The 25,949-nt window shown below is 41.1% G+C and overlaps 1 protein-coding gene across 2 annotated transcripts in view; it reads left to right on the top strand.

Moving 5' to 3' along the window:
• LOC138491587 (guanylate cyclase soluble subunit beta-2-like) overlaps nt 1-25,949 on the top strand; it is a 707,294-nt gene that overhangs the window by 498,608 nt on the left and 182,737 nt on the right. For both annotated transcript variants that reach the window (XM_069618174.1, XM_069618173.1), the window contains exon 11: nt 13,352-13,500. In XM_069618174.1, the coding sequence (XP_069474275.1) occupies nt 13,352-13,500 (149 nt within the window). The remainder of the gene's footprint in view (nt 1-13,351; nt 13,501-25,949) is intronic.

Genomic DNA, 25,949 nt, shown 5'->3' on the forward strand with positions numbered 1-25,949 from the left:
TGCCTACTTTTGTTATGTGCGCCGCGCTATGTGCGAATTCGCTGTGGCCTTATCGCACAGTGTTCGATGACCTGTGGGCCAGCGTGCGCCAGAGTGCGCCGCGCACTTTTTCAGCGCACATCCCACATTTTGCGCGTGCACGGACTTCCATGAATAGATGTGCGATGTTTTCTGTGCGATAATTGCACTTTCACTGCGATTTTCGCTATTTCACTGCGAATCGCACATTTTCGCACGCGTGCGCCATTTTTTCCGCGCACATTAATTCCATGAATCGGCCTGTTAATCTGCTTTGCTATTTTCTAGATAAATGCGAGTTCATGTTCAAGTTCTTGCAGGTTTGGAATAGGGTGATCACTTCTAAACACCACTACAGTTCCCTCTAAATATAACATTCTACACTCTAAGAATTGTTTAAATTTGAACGGCGGGAACCACCCCCCTTGTTATACAGTCTGCCACATCCACCTCACTTGCCTGCCTTCTTCTGGTGCATGAGCTGCTCGGAGTGGAGCAGCAAGACCGTGCATGGGGCTCAGGGGCTGCCTGCCCTGTCTGCCGTATCCGCCTCACTTGCCTGCCTGCATATGGTGGTCCTGGACCAGGAAACAGGTGCCTGGTGCTTTTGGAGTGAGACACTGAAAGGGAAGGCGTGAGTATTGGCTTTAGCAGTTTTTGCAATTCTGCGGATCGAGGGTTTTGAGGGCTATCTTGCTGTGAGTACTATTTTAATTTGCTTGTTAAACTCCATTGATATCTGGTTCAATGATAGCTCTCTGCCATGTGGAGTTTCAAGCAGAGGTGGCGGAAGAGAGTTGGCGCCGGAGGAGCATAAAGATCTGGAGGGAGAGTATTTGGTGAGAGCCAGTTGTAGATAGCGTGGTGCCCAGCCACAGACGGCCTGATGATGCAGAGGGATTTTAATTTGATCCTTGCAGCAACCGGGAGCCAGTGGAGGGATTTTAGGGCTGGAGAGATGCAGTCCCTGTGCTTGAGGGCAAGCATATGTCTGCTCTATTCTGGATAAGCTGGAGGGGGTGTAGAGAGGAAGAGGGTAGATTAAGGAAGAGGCTGTTGCAGTAGTACCGCCTACAGAGTACCAGAGCTCTAGAGACATTCAGCTTCTGAGGAAAAGTGAGGAAAGGAAGGATTTCTTTGAGTAGGTGGAGTTGAAAGTGGGCTTTATTGACAAGGTTCTCAATGTGAGGGTGGAAGCAAAGGGATGAGTTGAAGATGATTCCAAGGTTTCTGGCTTCAGATGAAGGAGAACGGGGAGAGCCCATAGATGGGGGCCAGAATGAAGGGAAGAAAGAGAGAGCAGGAGTCCCAATGGGAAGGATCTCAGTCTTGCTGGCGTTGAGGCAGAGATCATTGGAGGCATACCAGGACTGGATGATAGATAGGCAGTCAGGATTGATTGAGGAAGTAAGGAGAGTATCAGAGGGAAGTTTGAAGAAGAGTTGTGTGTCATCTGCATAATACTGGAAGGGGGAAAAGGCGGAATAGGTGTGCAAGCGGAGCAAGATAGATGTACAAGAGCCGGGGAGAAAGGTTGGGGCCTGGGGGAATGTCACAGGTGGAGATAGAGGTGGGAGAGGAGAAAGAGCTCAGGATAACGTCAGAGGGACGGTCAATGAGGAAAGAGGTCAACCAGCCCAGTGCCCGCTCAGAGATACCAAGGGTATCGTGGAGCCGTTTTATGAGGATGGAGTGGTTGACCATATCAAATGCAGAGGAGAGATCAAGTAGAATGAGAACAGCGGGAGAGTTAGAATAAAAAGAGATGCCAGCAGTTCTTCACGGCTGTTCAGGAGAGCAGTTTCCGTGCCTCTTGATGCTCAGAATCCAGATTGATGGTTGTGTAGGCAACCAGCAAGCTCAGTGTTCTGGGGTCTTTAAAAGGCTACTTTAAAAGGAAATACCCCACTTCTTAAGGAGGAATTAAATAAGTGAAGAATAGTTTCATGGAATAGTACTTTCACTATTTTAGGGGGTGCAGTGTCTGAGGGAAAGCCCATAGATTTAGCGGTTGTGAGTAGTTGTTTAAATGTATCATGGTCCAACATCATGAAATCACTAAGGATACCTTGATTTTCATGTGACATATCCACAGATGGTTGAGCAGACTTGATGTAATGTTTGCTTGCATTAGCTTGTTCCTGATATCAAAATATTTTAACAAATTGCTGAACTAATTGGTCTACCAGGGATTGTGAAGGTACAATATTATTGGGCTCTTGTTCATTTACAATGATCCTTAACTACTGAGAAGGATGCCCTTGTTGTATTCAGTTCTGATTCAATTTTATGAGCATAATACATTTTTTAGCCTCTGCTATTTCCTTTTTACAATTAAGCTGATGTTGATTTAATTTCTTCTATCCCTCTGTATCATATGAATGATGACAATGGGCCTCATTATGACTGTGCCGGTCCGGTTACAATGGTGCCGGTAAACCTACTGGCACCGCTGTTACCGAACCGACACAGTATGACTCTGCGGGCGGGTGCCATCCCGCCCGCCAGGGTCAGACCTGGCGAGCACGGCACCCACCCGCAGAGTTTCACGGAAGCACCAGGACCGTTAATAACGGTGCCGGTGCTTCCTTGATCCCCATTCCCATTGAGTCCTACTGGACTCAAATGGGAATGGAGATTTACAATTTACCGGCGCCCGACTTCATGGAACAATGGGGTTGTAATCCCCCAGTGTTATCAGCAAGCCAGGCACCAGTAAATCTTGCAAGTCTGGCGGCAACACACCGGTAGCACCAGCAGGGTTACCGCCGGACTTGTAATGAGGCCCAATGCCTTTCTGAATTCTGAACTTTATGATGTGGAGTTTAATTCTTGCGTAAACCATTCCTTGACTTATTTGCCTTTATGTCTTCAGTTATTTCACTTTGTCAGTGCACGTGTGTCCAATATCTCTTTCATTTGGATATCTAACTCCACTAAGAGTTCCTTTGGGTTTTTGAGATGTTTGAGGCATTGTGTACAAATAGTAGTTCTGTTACAGATTCTTTACTGATCTGGTTCTAAGGTCGGGAGGGCGTAGTTAAGCTTAAATTTGGTTCTGTCATTTTAAGACAGGAGGAGGGGATTCAGAACGCTATATCCAGAGGTTTGAACCAGGAAATAAACAGGTATTGGTCAATTTCAACCTCTGTTGACCAAGTGAAAATGACATCCAATGTGTGTCCCTCTCTATGTGTCGGGTCGTTTAGTATCATTTGTGAGTTTGCTTATCCTGCCAGGTTCAGTCTTGGGGCTACTGGCTGCTTTTCACTTGGAACAGATTGAAAGGTGTGTGTGCTTGAGCTTAGCCAGCTCTCTGTCCCAGGTCAACCATGTCTTCTAGTGTCTTTCCAGTTCCTGTGGCTTTTCTCCACTCAAAACTCAAAACTCATTTGGCTCCACCTACCACCTCCTTTGTCACCCAGTCCAGATGCTCTCACCTATACCTCCCTTTGATCTTTCCTGATCATTAGGCAACCTCACCCTCACACTCTTGAATCCTTACTCCTACATCCACCTCTCCCCGCTCCACTGTCTTCACTCTCACACTTGTTGTCCATCTCAAACTTTCCACAATCTTCCTCGGTTTTATCCTCTTTTTGTTGCCCTTCCTGTTCTGCTATTGCAGCCTTACCCGTAGGAATTTGGGGTACCTGTGTGGTAAAATGGACTTGCTCTTTGGATTGGCTGGGTCAGACCAGACTATCATTTCTGCCATGTGTGCATGTTTGTGCTTTGGGCAGGCTGCACCTTCAAGGAACAAAGATGCAATGTGGCTGTATGCCATTATGCATTCAGGCAGTCCCAGCAAGGTGGCTGTCTGAGTGCAACTTAGCAATGCATCCATGTGTCTGGTAGTGTTGAACTCCACTGCCCATGTGTCCACTCCCCCCACCCCCGATTCCTTGACTGTAAGCCTCGGACTGCCAATGCCCATGGTCCACTCAACAAATCATGTTCATTCTACTGCCATTTGTCGTGAATTGCATTGTATGCCTATAATATGGGAAGCTCTAAACTTCAACTAGGCCACATCAGTCTGTAGCCAAATATGAAACATTCCTGGTAGCATTTACAGAGATGAATTTCACAAATGTGAATTCCAACTATTGACTTTGCCAGCATTCTCTTCTCAAGCACAACTGGAAATATACACAACATTGCTTACACTTTTTCAAAGTGCATTATAAGGTTAATGTGTTCACTGGAAATCTAAAAGCTTCAGGCGTTTAGAAAACACTTTTTTTTTATGCGGCATGCATGAGAGAAGCAATTGCCTAAGCAGCAAGGATACCTGCTAATCTTGTCCTATCTGCTACATTGTTATTCAAAACGAATCATCTTGCTATGAGTTAATGAATGTGTGGTCCCTTTATCAGTATTGTTATTGCATTTCACGTAGATATTGTGATTGCATTCTTATGAACAAAAAGAACATGAGTCCAAGCCAAAATGTATAAAACACTAACCAAAGCTGAATGTTTAATTAGCAGATGTTGACAATAGAAAATGTTGCGAATGTTATGGGAAAAAATCACTGGCATCTATTTTATCAAGCGACAGATAACAACAGGATTGGCTTCAATTCAAAAGTGGTTGAACGACATATTTGGCTTCAATGTTTCTACTAATTAAATGAATGACATCATTATCTGTTAGACTGTGATTGGCTAACAGGGGGGTGGTAGTTAGCTTTTAAGCAAGCAGATTTGATCGGTAGGTCAAGACTGCAATTATAGTTTTTAGGCCTAAAACCGGCACATTATCACATTTTCCCCAATTCTGATTTATTAATGCTTGCTTCAATAAATTTACAAAGTTGAACTGCCATGGGAACATACAGCGGACAGCTTTCAGATTCCTTCACACTGAGACAGTAAACTGCTTATGGCCTTCAAATTGGCACTTGCCAATTTTTTCCAAATTCTCATTTTTAGACTTGCAATATTTTTGGGGCTGAAATAAGCAATTTTTCACCATTCTTCCGACATACATTTATTTTTCCATGGGAGAACTATTAAGAGACACCATGATATATTTTGGTTAGGCTAGCCTTTCATTCTTTCCTAATCTGATGGTACACTGTGTTTAGGGTTGTGCTGAGTTTTCTAACCTCTGTTGCCCTCCGTTCTTCAGTAGCCAGTTTAAGTGGCTCCATCAAAGCACAGAGAAAGACGAATGGAATCCTTTGCGGGGGGATATGACATTTTTCCCTGTCATTTATTCTGATACATGGCTCTAGACCACTATCAGGCTGTTCTGTTCTTAGTTAACTACCCATAGAAGCCATTGATCTTTTGACATGACCGAGTTTTTAACCATTTTCACCTAATGGGTTGTCTAGAGTTTGGTCTGTATAACCCTGCCTGTCCCCTGGCTTGCCAAACCTCAGCATCACAATTGTGAGTATGATTTATGTTTCACTGGACCACAAAGGCTACATACACACTTGTGATTGGTAGTAGGTAGGTTTAACACTTTAGAAGAGTAGGATTCTGGGTATCTATTCCACTACTGTATTGCTAATATTAGGAACTGTATATTTTTAGACCATTCTATTTTTAATGCTCACATATTATCTCTACAAGAGACTAAACATACGTAATGGCTAAACAAGAGAGTGAGAGAATTATTAATGTGTTTCTGTTTATGGGTACAAAAGACACTATTTTGCAAGTGCAGACGAATCCAGGCAATCTGTCCCTTCTCTCTGAGGGGGAGCCCCCCACTTTGGTACTAGGGAATGAAGCCCACAATGCTTAACGTGCCCTGGGGGGCAGGGCAAGCGGGATTCCACTGGGGGTGATCCTCCCTTTGAGGACAAGGAATCCCCAGACAGGATTTGTGAATACAATACTCCCTTAGCTGCCATTTACTGTTGGTTATATGGATATCAAAGATGACAATTTTATGCAAGTTCCTTTAAACAGCCAATATGGTTTCTGACCCCTTTATGAAGTGCTTGACTTGCAGCAATGGCTGATTGTCCAATCTCGTGACAGCCAGGAGTTTAAAGGACTTGTGAGAGCAAACCAGAAAGAGGAAGGTGTTCCTGTAGATGGAGCAGCAGGAAGAGACATCACCCTGGAGGGTGGAGTCCAGAGTCTGCCCCAAACATATGGTATGCAATGTTGCAGAGCTCCAGTACCTGAGGAATGCTGCCTTCCACTTTGCGGCTCCCAGACCGGGAGACTGGGCCACATCTAAAGAGGAGAACCGACCACTCCAACAGTGATCAATCGGTAGCAGTAAATCAAAGGCACTGTGGATATGTTCAGCGTTGATGGGATGAAACAAAGTTAAGGAGAAGACACAGAGAGCCAAGGAGGAACCCAGGCCACTGTTCCACATCCATTGTGGAGAACACCTCCATGGAGGAACACTGTCACAGCAACCAAGGTATATGGTTCTTCAAGCGAACCGGGGGAGGATGGAGAGAGAAAGAGCCCCAAGCCAGTGTGAGAGAAAGAGACCCAAGCCGAGGTGAGAGAGAGATACTTCTACACCAGGGAGGAAGAGAAAGTACCCCAAGCTGGGGTAGAAACCCAGAGACCCCAAGAGAGGGTGATAGACACTATGACACAGGAGGGGATACGAAATACTATGCCCCAAGTGGGGTTGAGAGTCACAATACTCTATGATGGAGTAACAGAGAACAAACCCCAGAAGGGAAATATAATATACTTTTGAATTGGGAACTGTACAAACAAGCACGTGGCTTGGGGGAACCTAAGTAAAGAGAAATTGTTTTCATATGGGACGTTGAACTGTACAACTGTGAAGCTACCAAAGAGATTTTTTGGGAGAAAATGGGGGATCAGAAACCAGCCAAGATCATATAGGATTGAACCAAAGTCACTTTCCAGATGGGTTCTGGGAGAGTTTATGTTATTTCTTTTTGTTAGTTGTAGGGAAAGAATTAGGGTAGACTAGGGTTGTGACAGATGACTGATTTTCATTGTAAAGACATCCTGACAAGCACCTTTATTATTTTCTTTTGTGGACTAGGGCAAAGATTTCTTTAGAATTATAAAAGATAGGCATTCTCTCCTATGATAATAAAAATGTTAAGGAAACATGACCTCCTCTCTGCCTCCTGATGCTACCACCAGTGATAACACTGTAGAGGGAAGATAGCAACTAAGTTTAATTAGACTATGGTAATAAGCATTAAAACATTGTTTCACCCAGAAGGTGGACTCATGACAATATTGCTGTCCAATAGTAAGCCTGTCAGGGGCTCAGGGATAGTAGTTTCTCTTCCAGTAAAGTGCAGAGACCTAACTTTCTCCAGAGCCTTTCTTAGGGTACAGCACTATTTCCTGCTGCAAAACCTACCACAGCCCCATGTGGAGACCGCCTTTTGGATGGGGTTTAGGCTCTGGCATGCAGGGTATGATGAAAACTGTGACACCTCAATCAGTTTTATTTTTCTTTCTTGGCAAAAACACAGCGCACAGGATCCTGCACACAAAGGTGTGTGAGTTGCTCTCATTAACAAGGGCATGTTGGCATTTCTCTCTGCTTCACTTTACATCACATTTTAAGACTTTAGGAAGAGGGAAGGAACATTGCGGATCCTTCATAAACTACCTCAATATTTACATCACTTTGTAGGTGGTTCTCCCCGGCCATCAGGATCTCTCAAGCCCCTCTTCTTATGCCTTTGCCTATGATGAATTCAAAACAGGACACTGCTAACCTCACTACACTTGCTATGAGCATCAGGCCAGTTTAGGCAGGACCATAAAGACGTTGCTGAAATGTGGTAATGCTCAGCAGACAGGAGAGTAAATACCCTAAAATTCCCTTCATATGCCGTGAAGGACCACAAGCGATCAAATTCTATTAACGGCAACGCTGAGTTGAATTACAGTCCCTGGCAAATGATTGTGGGTTTTGAATTCTTACTCCTCCGTGGACAATGCCATCAACAGGGCTACCTGAAGGTTTCCAGGTGTGCTAAGGGTCTTATATGGATGGCTATAGTGGTGTGAGACTGGATCCCTTTTGGCTGAGGCTGGCTCATCTTGGAGTTTATCTTCATAATCTAGCCTTTTTCATCATTCTTTATCTGGGCTATACATACCTTCCCTAATGAAGAGGGCATTACACTTAGGTGTAGAGACAGTATACCAGAAAAGGAATAGCACACATGTTCGTTGAGTCTCGTCTTCTCCGGGCAGTCTCATTGTTTCCCTGCCTATCGAAATCACAAAACAGAAATTCTCAAATACACAAGTATAAATATAGACTATTCATCGAAACCAGCATTTGTAGAAAGACGGGCAGCAGTTTCTAGCTAGTTGGCACTGGCACTGAGGAATGAGATACAAATTGCTATAGCTCAAAAATTCTGTAAAATAGGAATAATGGCAATTTCAAAGCTGTGACATAGGAGTCAATATATAGGGACAACGCAGTTTAATGTGTAGGATTAAAATGAGTTTTAGTTTAGTCAAGCATTTTTGTATTTCATATTTTTTCGTTATTTATATAGCGCCTTACGCCAAGGCGCTTTACAGAACCATATTTACAATACAATAAAATTAGCAAGTGGATACAATAAAACAATATAACTTACAACAGGACTCAAAATACAATTAAGGTTGCAGTAAGGACATTGTTTCGGGCAGTACGAAAGATTGAGTAAGAAGGAATAGACTGCAAAGAGAGAGGGAGAGCATTCCAGTAAAGAGCAGCCAGTAGAGAAAAAGAACAGAAACGTGAGGAAGCACATGTGGGACGAGACACAGCTAAAAGAAATGAGTTTGGGAACGAAGAGTATGCGACGGGACAAGAGAGGCACGATAGGTAGGGGCAAACCTATAAGGAGATTTAAATACTACACTGAGAAAATTGAATTTATGTTGAGAGTCGAAAGGTAGCCATCGAAGAGAGGCCAGAGAAGGAGAAATAGAGTCACAAATAGGTACGGCATACAAAAGACAGATAGAGGAATTGAAGCTAGATGTAAGAGGAGCTAGACGAGAGACAGGAAGACCAAAGCGGATTGCAGAACAGTAGCATAATCGACAGAAGATTAAAGAAAAGATTCAAAGCTTTGTGGCACTGAAGTTGCAAAGAAGTCTACATTTCTGAGTGCTAAAAAGATGAAAACGACCAGAACGAGATGTGATCAGGATAGGATGAGCAAAGAAAACGTTAGTATCATGACGAAGGCCAAGGTTGAAGGCAGTCACAGAGAACTTCAGATGTGAATGGGAAAGAGGACAAAAGGAGGGGAGACTGGGAGTGGCATAGTATTAAGGGGGAAAACGAGGATGTCAGTCTTAGACAGATTAAGGACAAGAAAATGGTCCAACATCCAAGATTTGATAGCAGAAAGACATGCAGAGAGGTTAATGTGTATATCAGGTGTGAAGGAAGAAAAGGATAGAAATAGTTGACATAAAAGTGATGAGACAACCAACCCAAAAGAAGAGATCATCTTGGCTAAAGGAGAAGTATACAGTGAGAAAAGAAATGGGCCAAGAACAGAACCTTGTGGAACACCGTGTAGAAGAAAAAGGGGATCTGAACTAACATCAGCCCAGGATACTGAGTAGGTGAAATTAGAGAGATAGGATTGAAACCATGTGATTACAGAACCAGAAAATCCAAAAGAAGAAAGGGAGAGAAGAAGTAGTTTGTGATCCACTATATCAAAAGCAGCAGATATGTCGAAGAGTGTAAGAATAGAAGAGTGTTTAGCATAACGGGCAGAACGGAGAGAGTCACAGACAGATAAAAGAGCAGTTTCCATAGAATGAAGAGGTCGAAAACCAGACTGAAAGCGAGGTGGAATAGAATTAAGAGTAACAAAAGAATAAACCTGGGAGTAAACAAGGTGTTTCAATAACTTAGAATGAAAGGAAGAAGGGAAAGGATGGAAATTAGAAGGAATGGCAGGATCCAAAAAATGTTTTTTCAGGACAGGAGGAATAATGGCATGTTTAAGACCAAGAGGGAAAGTAGAAGTAGTAATAGAGATATTAAGAAGACTAGTAATGTAAGAATTGAGTGAAGCATAGATTTTAGAAATAAGAGCGGATGGAACAGGATCTTTAGGATAAGCAGTAGGATGCGTCTGAGAGAGGAGTAAAGAAGTGTTCGAATTTGAAATTGATGAGAAGGAAGAAAGAACCACAGTAGGTGAGAAGGCAGAAAAACTACAATAGAAGGGGAAGAATAAATAGAACAAGAAGAAAACAGGGAAGTATGGGGAATAGCAGAATGGACAGAATTCACTTTAGAAGTAAAGAAGTTAGCAAAGTGAGATGCAGTAAGTGTGGAGAGAAGGGAGTGATCAGGCAGAGGGGGAGACAATAGACGAGAGAGCAATTGGAAATGATGGCGTGGATGGCATGATTGAGTGTTCAAGAGATCAGAGTAATAGAGACATTTAGAAGAAAGAAGCGCCTCATTATATAAAGTGTGGTAGGAGGAAAAAAACACACCGTCAGACACAGATTGAGATCTATGCCAACAATGCTTCAGTTGACGGGGAGTCCTTCGCATGGAGCAAAGATAAAGAGTATGCCAAGGATGGGAAGGCTTACGAGAAGAAAAACATTTAGAGAGAGGATATAGAGTGTCAAGTGAAGTAGCAAGGGAAACAGAGAAATCTTAAGCAGCATCATCCATTGAGAGAGCTGAAAAAGTAGAGTGGGATGGAAGAGTTAAAATACAGGAGGACACAAAGAGGGGGGTATTGAAGGTACGAAGATCACAAAGAAGAAAAGAAAGGGTAGGACCAGGTGGGGTTAAATAAGTGTCGTAAACAGGAAAATAAATAGAAAATAGAAGCAAATTATGATTAGAGAGATAAATAGGGCAAATAGAAACCTCAGAGGTAGACATCAAAGAGGTAAACATAAGATCCAAAGGGGATCCCGAGATGTGGGAAGGAGGAGTAAGAAGCGGGGGGAGTCAGTAGGAGTCAATAAAAGCCAGAAATGGAGACGAGGCATGACTAGAAGAAAGATTAAAGTCACTCAATAGCAAGAAGGGATTAGAGTAAGGCAGGACAACACTATGTAAACCATCAATGTCGTCACATAAGGTAGAACGAGGACCAGGAGGGTGATAGATCACAGCACAAGACTTAGAAATAGTAGAAAGTAGAGTATTCAAAGGAAGTAAAAGTAGGTAACAAGAGAGAATTAAGATGAATCCTTGAGGAGGGCCGATAAATAATTTAAGTACCCCCTCCAAACACCCAGAGAACGAGAGGTATCAGTAAACACAGTATTAGAAGTGAATAAAGAAGCAGCAATAGCAGAGTTGAAAGATGTGAACAAAGTCTCAGTAATGCATAGAATGTGCAGGTTGAGTTGTAGAAAATGTCAAGAAAAGAATGCATTTTCTTATTCATCGACACAGAGTTCCAGAGTGCGACATTAATGCAGGAATCTCAGGGACCCAAGGGTGGACAGAGAATATTAGAAGTATTACGTGAAGCAGGGGACTGAGGAAATCTGTGAGAAGACCAGTGAGTAGGAATAGGACTAGACATAGAGAGAAACATTGACATTTACATGCAATGATGGAAGCAGCACTAACATGAAATACAGAAATGTACCAACTAAGAGGAAGGACGACCGTACTGGGGTATTGAAGCCAAGATAAATCAACAACATTGTAAAAAGTAGAGGATAGTAGAAAAAAGCAGAGAAAAACATTCAAGGGCTAACCACTGCAGCCAAACTGGGCATTGATGTAACAAGCATCCGCAGCAGATAGATGGTGGCCGATCGATGGGCCACTCAGAATGAAAAAGGCCAGTACACATGACGGAGAGTAGCCAGGCACACTGCCCAGGACCCTTAGAGGGGCCGGAAAACAGCAGGTAGCCTCCAAAAGGGACTGCAGTTCTTAAAGCTGGCTTGCCTCACAATCAGGGGCAACTTGATGATATTGGCAGTACACTGGATCAGAAGAGGTGTGTTAGAAAATGTCTCGTGCCAGCAAGCCGGAGCAACGTCCAGGGCCCCCGGAGGAGCAGGCAGTCAGTAGATTGAACAAGGGAGAAAAGAAAACGTTCTCCGAGCTGACAAGCCCTCACAACCAGGGGCAGCTTGATGCAGAACGGTGCAGGTAGAACAGATAAGGAGAGAGTGGTACTTGGCTGGTCAGATTGTAGCCTCGCTTCAATGTAGAATTGGTTAAACTTTAGGTGGGTAGACACAGTAGCCAAAGCACTAGCCACAGCACGAAAATCCAACTCAATAGACCACAGAGGGAGGCTTCCTAAAATGCACAGCTCACAGGGGCTCACCATCACTGTGCGTGCCTCAAACACCAAGGGGCACAGTCCAAAGCAAAGGGCAGAAAAGTAGTGGGTACTTTAATAGTGGTAGTTAAGTCAAGTGTTGAGCTATACTTGATGATACTATGAAGAATTGCTATAATAACAGTATACAACGTGTGAGATTTGAAGTCACAGCATGTTAAGAATTAGCATTTTAAGGTGTATTTGTTGGTAAAATAATCATTTTTTTTTTAAAGTTTCAATATTTCGGTTTGGGAGAATTGCCAAATTCATACATATACTTTAGACAGACCTTAAAATCTTAAAGCATATTCACGTAAAATCCTTACATACAATTATAATAATTAAACGAACAGGAATAACAGTTAAGTAACAAGTCAACATATTTTTCAGTTAATCAATCGTCCATGCGTTTAAATCAACTCTCCTACAAAACACGAAAGTAGAAGATAGAGATTCAAGGAGAGATATTTTGATGAACTATTTGAAGAAGTATATATGTAATGTTTTTTTTGTATTTATGTATTTTCATTGTGTAGTCATTGATCATTATATGAAATGTACTTCGTGTCTTTCAATTGTTACATGTAATAGTCATGTTTCGCCTTTTCCAGTATTTATGTTTATGTCTATATTTTTACAATTCATGTGTAATCAAGTGTACTTTGAATACATGGCTAATATTAAAATTAATGGAATTTGTATACATAATGAATAACCCATGATGACATGATATATTAATTATTGAATCAATGCTTTTAAAGAAAGTGCCAATACGCTTGGTTAATGGATCTCAACCAAATCCTTTGTGTTTATATAATGGCATAGCTCTCTTGTTTTTGGTGTGTAGGTGGAACACCCCTGAGCATTTACCTGTATGTCATAAACTTTACATTTTGGTAATATTTGACTTCAGAAATTACAGAAATACTTAAGCAAATGATTAAACACCAAATTTAGATATGATTATGCTCGTGTCTTCATGGCATACATTGTTTAAACTGACTACCAACACGAAGAAATACTCAATTCATGCTCTGACTTTTTTTTTCCTTTTAGGGGAGTTTAAAGAATGCACCATATTGTTCAGTGATGTTGTGACGTTTACCAACATCTGTGCCCAGTGCGAACCTATCCAGATAGTCTGCATGTTGAACTCCATGTACCTGAGGTTTGACAGGCTTACTACAGTGCATGATGTCTACAAGGTAAATGAAATGATCATTTATATTTGGTGTTAAAACGATGCAATTATGACTAATTGAACCTCCTCTTCAAAGTCACAAATATAAGATGAAAGTTAAGTCAAAAATAAGATTCATACACATATAAAAGCAGAAGTGCTAATCAGCGTTATAAAGCACCCGAAAATAAAACATTTCAACACCATGTTTTAATTTTAGTGCAAATTAACAAGGGGGGTCCTGAGAGTCCCTCTGCCAGACATTAGTCCTGGTTATGAGAGACTTACCCAGAGTCTTTGGCTCACTATCTTTCACAGAGAAGAAATATCCCAAACATATCAGTCTTTGTCCTGCCCTGGGGCAGTCCAGCACCGAAATGCTTGGCAATTCTCCTCTGAACAAGAGTACCAACAGCATCCCCAGACTCGTGTTTCGGTCTGGTTGGACCTCATCAGTAGGGAGGAGCTGTGCCTCTCTAAGAATAGTGAGCAAGGGGTCCACGTCTGGATTCCCCTAGTAACTTAGGGTGAGACCCAAAGTTATTTATATATGCAAATTAACAAGTGGGGTCCTGGGAGTCCCTCTGCCAGACATTAGTCCTGGTTACGAGAGACTTACCCAGAGTCTTTAGCTCACTATCTTTCACAGAGAAGAAATATCCCAAACATATCAGTCTTTGTCCTGCCCTGGGGCAGTCCAGCACCGAAATGCTAGGTTTAGTGCATACACATTGTAAGCCAAAACTAATGTCATGGAGTGTGGAGGAAGGAGGGTGGTCTGCAGACCTACATGCATGAGCAGATGTCCATTGTCTGTGTTCCCACGCACTTCACGCCAATAACACTGTAGATTGTTTTCTTGCTATGGCACAAAATAAAACAAGCTTTGGCAAAGCCAAAAGATTTTGCTTTTATGTAGGCATTGGATCTGAATTTTCCATGCATTGTCATAATAGTACTACCTGCCCATATAATAGGCTCAGCTAGCAAATGTTGCTAGCTGGACAATGCCTATCTAATACCTATACATTAGCCAAAATTGTTAGCTTTGAAAATGCTTGTTTTTAACAGGAATTTGATGCAGGAACACATGCAAGGAGACATATAATCAGTAGCAAAGGCACCGTTGGTAAAGACAGTTTTATTAGTTCAGGATTAGTTTCAAGTGATTTAAAGCCGCAATTAAGCTGCTACTTTTTACAAGGCTAAATTCAAAGAAATCCTAGGTGGATGTGCTTTGGGCAGGTAGGGGCAAATAGTGGGTGAGAATGGCCATAGGGACTAGCATGACTATGGGTGGTCAACGGATGGGTAAATCACCAAACAACACCGATAAGCTGTTGTCCCTCCTCGCTTCTCCTCTCTCTCCCATCTTTACTTCCCATCACAATAGTTTTAGCTTATAGGTAGTGATTTCAGCACCACCTAACTGCCAAAACTAGTGCCATGCCTTTTAAATGCTGTATGTTAGTTGTACTCTCACTCTTGGATGCAAAGTATGCCATACATTGCACTTTTAAGGAGGCCCATCATTCTAGGTTCCATCAAGGCATGGAGTAACACTGAATGTACCTTTTTATTCCATTATATTGTACTTATTTACAAGTTTCTCCTTTGCATTTTTCAGACTCTAAGAGTGTTATACTTTGTATTTGTGTATTTGGGGCGGGCATAGGTTCTCTGCTTTAACTGAGTGACTTTGGATGGTCTAATGACAAAGCCTAATCCCATGCATTGCAGGGTTCTTCAGGGGGAAACTCTTTCCCTTTTTCACATGCACACCAAACCTTTGTATGAACTTAGCAGCACGAATGTGGGATATCAATGCTATGTAGATCCCTCCCTGCTAGTCATACATCCAGAGGATCCAGCTCATAATGATAGACATCTAGCTGACATCATCTCTGCCATTCAGAATTGCACACAGAGTAACCCTTGATCTTAAATAACAATACAACTAAGATGAGAATTATAAACCATCAGGGTCACACATATAAGGGCATAACCCAGCTAGCTTCCCTGATGCTAGTTACTTAGGCCACCCCAGCTATCCCAAAGATGAAAATGATGAGTATTACTTTTGACTTCTTTATATGACGTCTCAGGTAAATGAATTTGTTACTGGCACTAGCTACTACATAATGCTCTTTAAACAAACGTGGCCTGGTTTTAGTGAAATGCACGTGGGTGCTACTGCACAGTAATTCCTGGTGATTGGCTTAGCAAATAAAATTCTCTTCATATGGATGCTTCTAAGACTTTAATTCAAGGATTGCAGACTTTGAAAGTATATTCAGCATTGCAACCTACAGGTTCATGCTGCTCCAATTCTGCACAACCTCCACTGGCTACCTACCAGTCCAATTGAGAATAAAGTTAAGGATGCCAGTATCACACACACAAGTATCTATAAGTGTCTTGAATATTGCCCATAAGCACCTAGCAAATAGGCTACGGCCTTATAAACCGTCTCGAACCCTACCGTCATCACAACTGACCATCACCCCACATGTGCAATATCTCTACTGCAGGTGGGACAATTGGAATGTGATCCCTGATTTATGTCTGTTTTGTCTACCAGCTGCTTTATTTCCTCTGTAGCACTCTAATGCCTTAGAAACAGAATAGTAATGAGCGTGTTCTACTAATTTTGGAGGTGGAGCCATCATACATGCTTTGGTAGGATTAGGTTGGCGATAGAGACTCGGCTGCTGCAATGGAGTACTATAGCCACATTCCCCATCTATGTCACCAGAGTCTGGGGTTCTCCTGGGAATACTTCAGACTCCTCTATGTATGACCATGCCACATGATGAACAGGGATTGGCATTCATACTTTTAAAAAAAATGTTTTACAACAAATAAACTGAATCCAGAGCTTCTGTTTCTGTTTAGCATACTTGCCTTATTAACAGAGTATGTGGATACAATCTGAGGTGTTAACAAGATATTAAATAGTGGCGTTGCCAAAATATCCCATTTAGATGAAAGAAATATACTTAAGCAAATTACTTAACAAACGCACTTGGGGGTAGTTGCAAGACATTAATCAGAGTAAGGCAGCATAACACAGCTGAAGGCAATAATTGACTCAATCAACCAATTACTTTATTTTGAGCAGAACCCATAAAAGTACAATACATATATGATATCGCAAGTGTGAGACAAAATACAAGCGATTTGTGAAAGAATACAAAACATAACTGGCTATTTGAAAACAACGCATTCCTCCTAAAAAAGTTCAATATTGGAAGCGTGAACATTGTGAAAATAATCGCAGTGTTCTTACTCTCTTACACTCTTGTGTAATAAAAACATTTGCAATTAGGAGGTGCAGCATCCCTATACTTTACAGTACGTTATTCAAGTGTTTGTATAATTTCCATTATTTGCCATTAACCGTGCGACTACATCTCCAAATGCTTTATTATATAACGTCAAATTAACAATTAACTGAGGAATTTAGACGTAGTCCGAAGAGGAAAGGCCTTGTGAGAGTCGCAAACCTGAGCGGTCTGAAGCCAGTTTCCAACAACAACAGTATGGTAGGGGTACTGTTGGAAAGGTTAAGGGTTTTCTTTATGAATTTGGATTCAATTATAGACAAGGTAGTTATAGCGTCATATCCCCAAATTGTACAGCCACACAGAGCAGCAGATAGTGGCTGGGCTGCATAAGCATCGTGGACTGTTAACTGTAATCGATATCCAGTGTATGAATAACGCCTTATCGTCTTTTAAGGATGAGCTTGCTTTTATTCTATTGGCCTGACCAATTGGCCTTATCTCGGAATCTCACTCTGAGGTAGTGGTAAAAACGTCCCTACTGGAGTCTCTCTCCTTGTATACTAATGTTGATAGAGATTTTACCAACAGCATGGCATACAATCCCCATTGTTTTGGAGCGATTTATTAAAAGTTTCCTTTCTTTAAAAAACTCTATTAAGATAGCTGTTTTAAAATGCCCATTTCAGTCTTCGATATTAAAGCCTTTTCATCTGTATATGTAAAAATTACTTCTTTACATTTGGAAATGTGTGGAGCATCACAGTTTGAATTTGTAATTCTAAAAATCAAGTAATTCACATATAATAAAAACAATAGCGGGGCGAGCACAGAGGAACTCCACTTGTGACACAGAAAGAGGCTAGTTATTTCACCACCCGGCCCAAACCTAGCTGTAGCAGAAGGGGTGCCATACAGTTTTTTTAAAGGGTGTAAAATATTAGTGAGAATTTCAAGGTCTGGAAGGATGCTCCATAAAATAGTACAATCAATGGAGTCGAATGCTGCTTTAATATCAACAAAGACTAAGAAAAGAGTAGCGTTGTTTAAAATCATATGTTTACTAATAATTGAGTATAAATAAAGGGCCAGCTGTATTGTACTTGGTCCACTTTTAAAGGTTTGTGATAATATTCTTTTCAGCCACCCAATTCTCTAAGTTCTGAAGTATCAATTGTCTGTAGACTTTAGAAAGACTATCAATAAGACTGATTGGTCTGTAATTCCCTAGTAATTGTTTGTCATATTTCTTATATATGGGCACAAACTCTGCTAAGTTCCAACTAGAGGGAACGTAGTCTATCATATTTAAAAGATTGAATAGGTCAGTAAGAATTGGTACCCAGACATTTTCATTTTGTTTATAAAGGTCTTTAGGAATTCTATCGATGCCATACGTGTTTCATTAACCGTAAATACCAGTGGAGAACAAGAAACAACCTGCGAAGTTACAAAAGGGGTAAATGACTCAGTGTGGGCAGCATATAGGGAACTAAAATGAAGATACCAAATATCTGCCACGATATATGATTCTACTTCACGATTGTGTTGAGAATCTTTAAGGATGTCAGAGACATTGTTCTGTAAGGAACAGGTGCCATTATTCTCAGATGCGTTTTTTATAAGTTCCCATCTAGCCCCCTCTACTCCCTTTTTTTTGGTGACCAGGTCTTTGTAAAATCTTCTCAAGAAAGAGTTCTGATCATTATGATTATTAGTTTTTAGCGCCTTAAGTAAATTACTTTTAGCCAGGCAACATTTAGAGTCATACCATGTATTATGCAAGTTCACCCTTAATCATGCAGCAGGGTTTGGTAATTATAGGATAAAGCGTAGTAATTAAGGTTGCATAAAAGGTTTCTACCATATTTGCCGTGATGTGCTTCACAGAGAAAACAAATTCAAAATGGGTAGGGCAGTTTCAAAAATCATTGAAGCATTGAAGCATTGCTTTCGTAGTCAAAATCTACCCATCTAATACATCTTTGATTGCTGTGAAGTGTAATATTAATATTGTGGTCTTGAAGAGTAACTGGATAGTCATGAACAGTGTCTCCTGCTAGTTTCAAACAAACAGGGTTGTCACCCTCTGCTCTGGTAAGGATTTCGTGTGATTTCCCAAGCTTTCAGCTGCTCACATCCAGAAAAATGTAATCAATCTGGTGTGCCTGGAGACCTCTTCTGAATGTAAGAGCAGCTGGATGGTTGCCAATTAGGGATCTATTACAAACCCACACACCCGGCATAAAGTGTGTGGTGGCAATCTCTTTGGCCTGATAGTAAGTACGCTTAGGTGGCGGGCAGTATAAGGCAGGAATGTTCCAATAGAAATCTTCCTCATCGTACCGATTGATCAGGCTTGGAATTGGTTCAATTTGTGTATTCAAATCACCCAGAATGTTTTAAATGGGAATATCCTTAGAGCATGAATATTCATATTGGCACATCTTCTAATTCATTAAGAACTAGAGGGACATTGCCATACTTGCCTATGTAAGTATACTTTGGTTAACAGCAAAAATGAGGCAGGAAAAGTTAGCTTAAGGCATTGCATATCCTATATATATATAGGATAAAGTGTAGTAATTAAGGTAGTATTCATCTCTTATATGTGAGCTTGTACAGTAGTATTTACTCACACCGTCATGCCAATACTAGGTCTACCTCCATCAACTGGAACTACTGGTTTGAAAGAATTGGCATAACCTGATTTTCCTGAATGTACTACCATCCAGGATTTATGAAACCATATTATCTGGCATTGATGCAGAAAGGAATGCCAGTCTGGGTAGAGTTTTGATTTTAGACCAGCAATGTTCCATGATAGAATCGCGAAGCCAAGATAAGGTCCCCCATTGGTTGGGAGATTCTCTTGAATAGTACGGCTGAAGGCATGGGTTTTATTACGTCAATCTACATCATCAGCAGAAGGCCCCATTCTAACCCGGTGGAGAGTTTTGATTTCCACAAGTAATGTTCAGGTTAGATTTCTTAGGGCATCTCGATATATGTCTGCAGGTTCCATTAGAGAATGGATTGCATGTTTCCTCTGCAAAGCAAATACTTATTTGTAAGCTTGGTGGTGGTAGTGATCTTTATTCTATGCCAAGTAATCCTTCTATTAGCTGCCTGTCCCTGAGTGCTATCATAATATTATCCAACCCAGGGATGTCCTTATCAGGGAACCCATGTACCTCTAAGATGTCATTCTTAATAATAAATAAGCAACCTTTTTATGCCTTTACCAGTGTATTACCTTATTAGCTATGGATTGCCAACCTACCTTGCCACAGTGTTTACGTTTGGGTACTTTAGTCGTAAGGAAGCGATTAACCAGCTTCAGATTTTGAGGACCATCCTGCCTATTGTGCAGTGAAAACTGAGGAGATTCCCTATTAGTCTTTGGTGGGTGGGGGCCTGCGTAAGCAGACCCTCTGTATTGTTACCTAATGGTAGTCTATTAGGGTGCTCAGTACATCCGATATCTTCACAACTTCGAGGGTGGGTGGTAAGTTTTGAGGTTTCATGATTATTAATGACATTGAGAATCAGAATTGGAGACTTTTCTCTTGATTTCTAACGCAAGAGGAGGCTCCAATCGGGAGGCGCGGTCTATCCAACTTGGGTTTATTCAGTCCCACGGTTGTAGTATTGCGTAGGTTATTATATTTATTTATGTATTTGCATTTTTAAAGCGCTCACACAGCCCGTGGGCATTGAGGAACTGTTACAGGAATTGTTTGTCTTAGTTGCATATTTATAATGTGCTTAAATACCCAGAGGTTTCTAAGCACGGACCCGGGGATAGAACCTGTGTTGCTTTGTGTCGTCTTGCTTCCAAGGTGAGCAAATTGCTGCTGAGCTATCCTCCCGGGACAGGAGAGTGGTGAGACCTAGGCTCTTTCTGGGATTTTACAATCGTTGGAAGCCCTTTCAATATTTTATCCACCACTAGTTTTAATTCTGACAACTATTCAGACAATTTGACTATTTCTTTGGATAGATCAGATAAAGTGTCCAATAGAAATATGATCACTCCTAGGGAGCTCCTGTGAAAAACTTGATGATGCATGAGCTTGGACATCTATATTACAATCAGAGAAAATCTTCCTTGTGGTTGAGCGGTATGTGTTGGATGGTGAGTGAGAAAGGCTAATAGTGTGAGTTGCAAGATGAGTGTTTGAACGTGTGTGATTTTATGGCTTTTAATTGAGTTGTGGGCTCTGCTAGTGGAGAAAATCTATTTGATAAGGGAATAGTTGGAGTAATTAGATCAATTGTATTTTCTTCAGGTTCAGGAGTAATGTGGATGGAGATGGAGATGGAGTTCCCTGGAGTGCAGACTCTAAAGGTTCATAGACAACTACTGGGAGCATAAAGCTACACCCCCTCCCTGTTTAGCCCACTTCAGTATTTCATATTTCTCAAGGTTTTCAACATCTATCATAATAGCCCGGCCACTGTTCAGGGTCAAAGATAGTTCTTTTGTCTCTTTATAATTCCCTCATGCTTGGTTCTTCCCTTGTGTCTTAACATTTGGGTTTAGGTCTTTAAGTAGGACTTCAATATCGTTAAAGAGCACATGAGCCACATTGTTCAACTTGGGTCCTTGATGGTGAAAGGATCGAGGTGGTAAAATCATACTGCTACCGCTGATTACTTTTCACCAAGAATGGGGAATGGTTAGGGCATGTTGGGGCTACTGATGAGGAGGTCGTGGCTTTATGTGCGGCCTGCTTAAGTTTTATCATATGTATGGTGGGCGTATGTTGGATAAATGTTTGGGGGTGTTCAATGTCAAGGTTTGCACTTTGATGACCTATGGGAGAGAGTTTTGGGGCTATGCTGATTGCACAATTTAAGAGAAGATTCAGAACAGAAGCTTGAAGAAATTAGTGGGCTTCCCTCAAGGTGCCTCAAATAGTATAGAGTATAAGTTTACTTTGCGATGTTGATTTCTTGGTGTTACATTTATTCGTGTTTCTATTAATGGAGAAATCCACATTTTAATAAAAATATTTGATTACATGACCCTTTATAGGAAGAACAGCAGCATTGTGCTTTTTTTCGAGGCTGGGGTAGGACATCTTGGTAGATGTTTTTGTTTGGTAGCCATATCCTATTTACAAGAGCTTAAGATACTCCCAAAATGAGGATGGAGTATAAATTAGATAAGGCTATCAACATATAAGGGAAGTAAGAATTATAGTAATAGATCCAGAGACCTTGTAGGACAGAGTGCTAAACACACGTGCTTAATTGCATGTAGCTTGGATGTAATCTTAGTCCAAGGATGAAATGCTTCAAGAGCTTGTGCCTGTAATAAGTTTAGATTATTTGTCTAAAAAGTCCCATAACTTGACTAAATCATTTGCATAAATCAGTTATACAATAATACTATATGAAAAAATAGCCGATTTAAAAAATGAGTATTAAATGGTACATAAGACCTAAAATGCAAGAACAAGCTAATGATTTAAAAGGTCTCACACAAATAGATCAAATAAAAAGGTACAACAACCTATCACTGTAAATATTAAAATATGTAGGTATTGAGATGTAATAAGTATATTATCATAACAAATTGGTTGAATGCACTATGCTACAAATATAATAATTCATTTTTAAAAAAGCAGTTGGAGTATCAAGCGGTGAGACGGGCTTACAGTCCCATCTAAATGCTGGTCAATAGGTAGCTGAGTAAGTTAACTGCCTCCTCAGGCTCTCCTCTCCATCAGTTATTAACATTGTAAAATTGGTCAGCCCCCAGGTGGGGAAGGCGCAATAGCTTAAAGGACTGCTATAGTCTGTCCCCCCGTCCCGTGCCAAGGTCAATCGGGGACATGCACGTTGGATAAAGCGGGAGTGCAATGCACTGTATAAGCACAAAATGCTGTTAAGCAGGATAAACCTCCACTGGTTACCTCAGGTGTCCTCAGTATCTCTCCACAACACAGTTTGGGGACCTCACAAAGTAAGATAGTAGATGGATGGGGTCGGTGCCGTTGGTTTACTTGATGATACAGCTTTTCCACCATGCAGGGGAAGACTTCCACAAACACCTTGCACCACCCCCATGCACTGCTCTGGAGGCCCTAAGTGCATCCAGGTATGAGGCAATTAAATGATAATGAGTATTTACTCCAACTAGTAATGCAACAATACTTGTAGGGCTTGTAGGGCCACTATCAGCAGAAAAATCCGGGTTGAAAATCCACTTCCAGCTAGGAAATCCAAGCTTGCTAAATATTGAAGCAATAAATCGCTGCCTGCAGTATCACGGACGTTGCTTGACTCAATGATCACTGCCCAGTGCCAATACCAATCGCCTTGTCAACACATGGCATACCTTTCTCAATGGTAGTTCTAAATTGCATAATTCCTATGAGGGTAAGGTGCTCCAAGCTCTCTGTATACTGGCCTCCACATGCAACCCACAGCCCAGGCTGTCGAAGTCTTTGCTTAACCACGCTTCACTGCGGCTTTGCCCAGGCGGGTCTTTTAAAGTGCTGGGAAGGTGTAGGTAATTGGTACTCCCCAAAGCCAGCATCTGAACCAATGTTCATCACAGCCAACTGCCGAAGACTGCAGTTAACTGCACTTTGCGCTATTGACTCTTAGCCCAGTGCTGCAACTCTTAACACTGCTAAAAGAAGAAGTGTAAAAATAAAATAACAGAATTGTCACACTATTACAGTGCAAGAAATACAGCAAAGATAACAGGGAAATAATTACAATCATCTATCAAGTCCAACAATAAGAGTTTGAAGCAGGATGCATCTATATAGGCCCAATCAGAACCGTAGAAGGGGAACAAATAGGGAGACACAATATCATTTCTAGGTGAATCTGGGAATTCAGGGGATGATTGTGTACCAATTAACTTTGCTTCATTACCGAAACAATACAGCAAGAGTGAGAGAAAGGTCACATAACCAGTGTTTCCTCGAAGGCTAGACCATCCATGCGCAAGCCAAGGTTCACAAGTCCTTTTCTACATTGGATTTCCACACGACTGTACTACGGTTAGTCTTGGTGAATGTTATGTGGAAATGAAGGACTCATTGTTGCCTTTGTATTGGAGGGCATGTAATTCCCACACACAATGAAATCCGGGCATGACATCAGAAGGCAAAGGACTTTTTTCTTTTGCTCCAAGGCTTGCATTTGAGCTATTTTGAATACCCACAATGCCTTGCTGATGTGACTCTGAACTGGAGGTAAAATTCCAGAAATGGTTACTAGGTGGTGTTGTGGCATGTGTGATTTGGCTCAAATGGAATATTCTAATATATATGCATTTTTAACTAATAAAGGACACTTTAATTGCACAATACACAAAGACTGTGGATCAATTGGAGAAATACAACGTTTTGCTGGAAACACAGCCGGAGTGCCGATGCGACTCGGATTGGTTTCCAATCCACTTCTTTTTGTATATATATATATATATATATATATTGAAAGAAAGGGAGGAAAAAGGAGAGACCGCACTCTCCGGGGACCCAATAAAATCCATCAATCCATCAATCCAAAAGGAAAAGAAAGCGCAGCTGACAGGAGGTTATTGGAACACCCATTTTCATGAAAAACAGCACAAAATGTGCAAAACAAACGGCTGGGGAGACAGCAAACAAACAGAGGCAGGACGCCTATAGGCACGACATTTTCACAGAAAAAAACTTTGTTAAAGGGACGTTATGGTTACAAGTAAAACCAAAAAACCATTGAAATTCGCCAGTTATGGTATTCTAAGCAACCATAACTCACTCCACCTCCAGTTTTTCGGTTTTACTTGTAACCATAACGTCCCTTTAACAACCTTTTTTCAATGAATTGCATGGGTTTTTGTTAGTGCAACTTAACCATAACGTCCCTTTAACAAAGTTTTTTCAGTGAATTTCATGGGTTTTTGTAAGTTCAACTTAACCATAACATCCCTTTAACAAAGTTTTTTCAGTGAATTTCAAAGGTTTTTACTAGTGCGCTTTAATCTGCTACAAGTTTCCAACATTATTTGCTGCCCGCCCCAATATGGCAGATATGGAGTTTGCTGACAGCGCAGTAGTCTGCAGACGTCGGGCGGCATTTACAATACTCAGAATCATAGGGGAGACCTAAAAAAGATCCCATCAACCAAAAAACAGATGTACCTAACATTACAACTAAGTTTACAACAGACAAATATAACTTTTTGTACAAACAATTGCGTTAACAAATACTTATTACTATTTTTATATAGCACACATTACAATGGAATGCACAAATCACAAACCATAACTGTACACTTCATATAATCTCCTCACTAAAACACTGCATACAGATTAAGTAACACCAGGTGGTTACTGGACAACAAATTCTCACTAAATAGTAAGTGCATTGTATTTATTTTTGTTTGATTACCTTTCATTACATAAAAATGTGTTATAAAATATAAGCCCTTTTTCCTCATAGAAATGGCAAGCACACTTGAATGGTTAGAGGAGAACTCCCCAAAAGAAGAATTGGGTGAAGATAACATCTCCAATGGTATACAATAGATATTTGAATGTCACCAAATAATGTGTCTCTTTGGGCAGACAATTGCATCAGTCTCCTGGATGAAATAGCAATGATGTAGGAGTCCCTCATTGGAAATCCAGTCAAAGTCTCAAAACAATTGTTGGAACTAGACTGGATCAAAACGACAGAAAAGGCTGCAACTTACAAATTGACAAACAACCTCCCAAGCCATCGCATGAAAATCAATGAGACACGAGCGTATCTGAAGAAATTCCCAGACAAAACCTTGGGAAGAATCTTCTTGAGAGCCAGACTGAACTTGATATGGACAAACTAAATCTTGGCTATCAGAGGTGAATCCCCTACGAACGCATGTCGCTTCTGCTAGATAGATCATATGGAGAAAATACGTCACCTATTACTGAAGTGTCCCGGCACACAAGGAGCTAGAGACACATACCTTGTGGAAATCTTGACTAAAGGAAGAACTTTAGACGAGGACTCATTGTGGGCCAGTCTAATGAGTGGTGAAAACACAAAATGGTCAATCACAGTGGCAATGTTTTTGAAACAAATTGGCATAGCGTAAGGGACTCAGAAGGCGGTTATGTCAATTAAATGAAGCAAATCAGCGTATCTAAATTTACACAAAGTTGAACTGCTAATCGAAGAAACAGGAGGATGGAAT

Source organism: Ambystoma mexicanum, chromosome 10 (genome assembly GCF_040938575.1).
Source record: "Ambystoma mexicanum isolate Mex_15411 chromosome 10, UKY_AmexF1_1, whole genome shotgun sequence".
NCBI lineage: Eukaryota > Metazoa > Chordata > Amphibia > Caudata > Ambystomatidae > Ambystoma > Ambystoma mexicanum.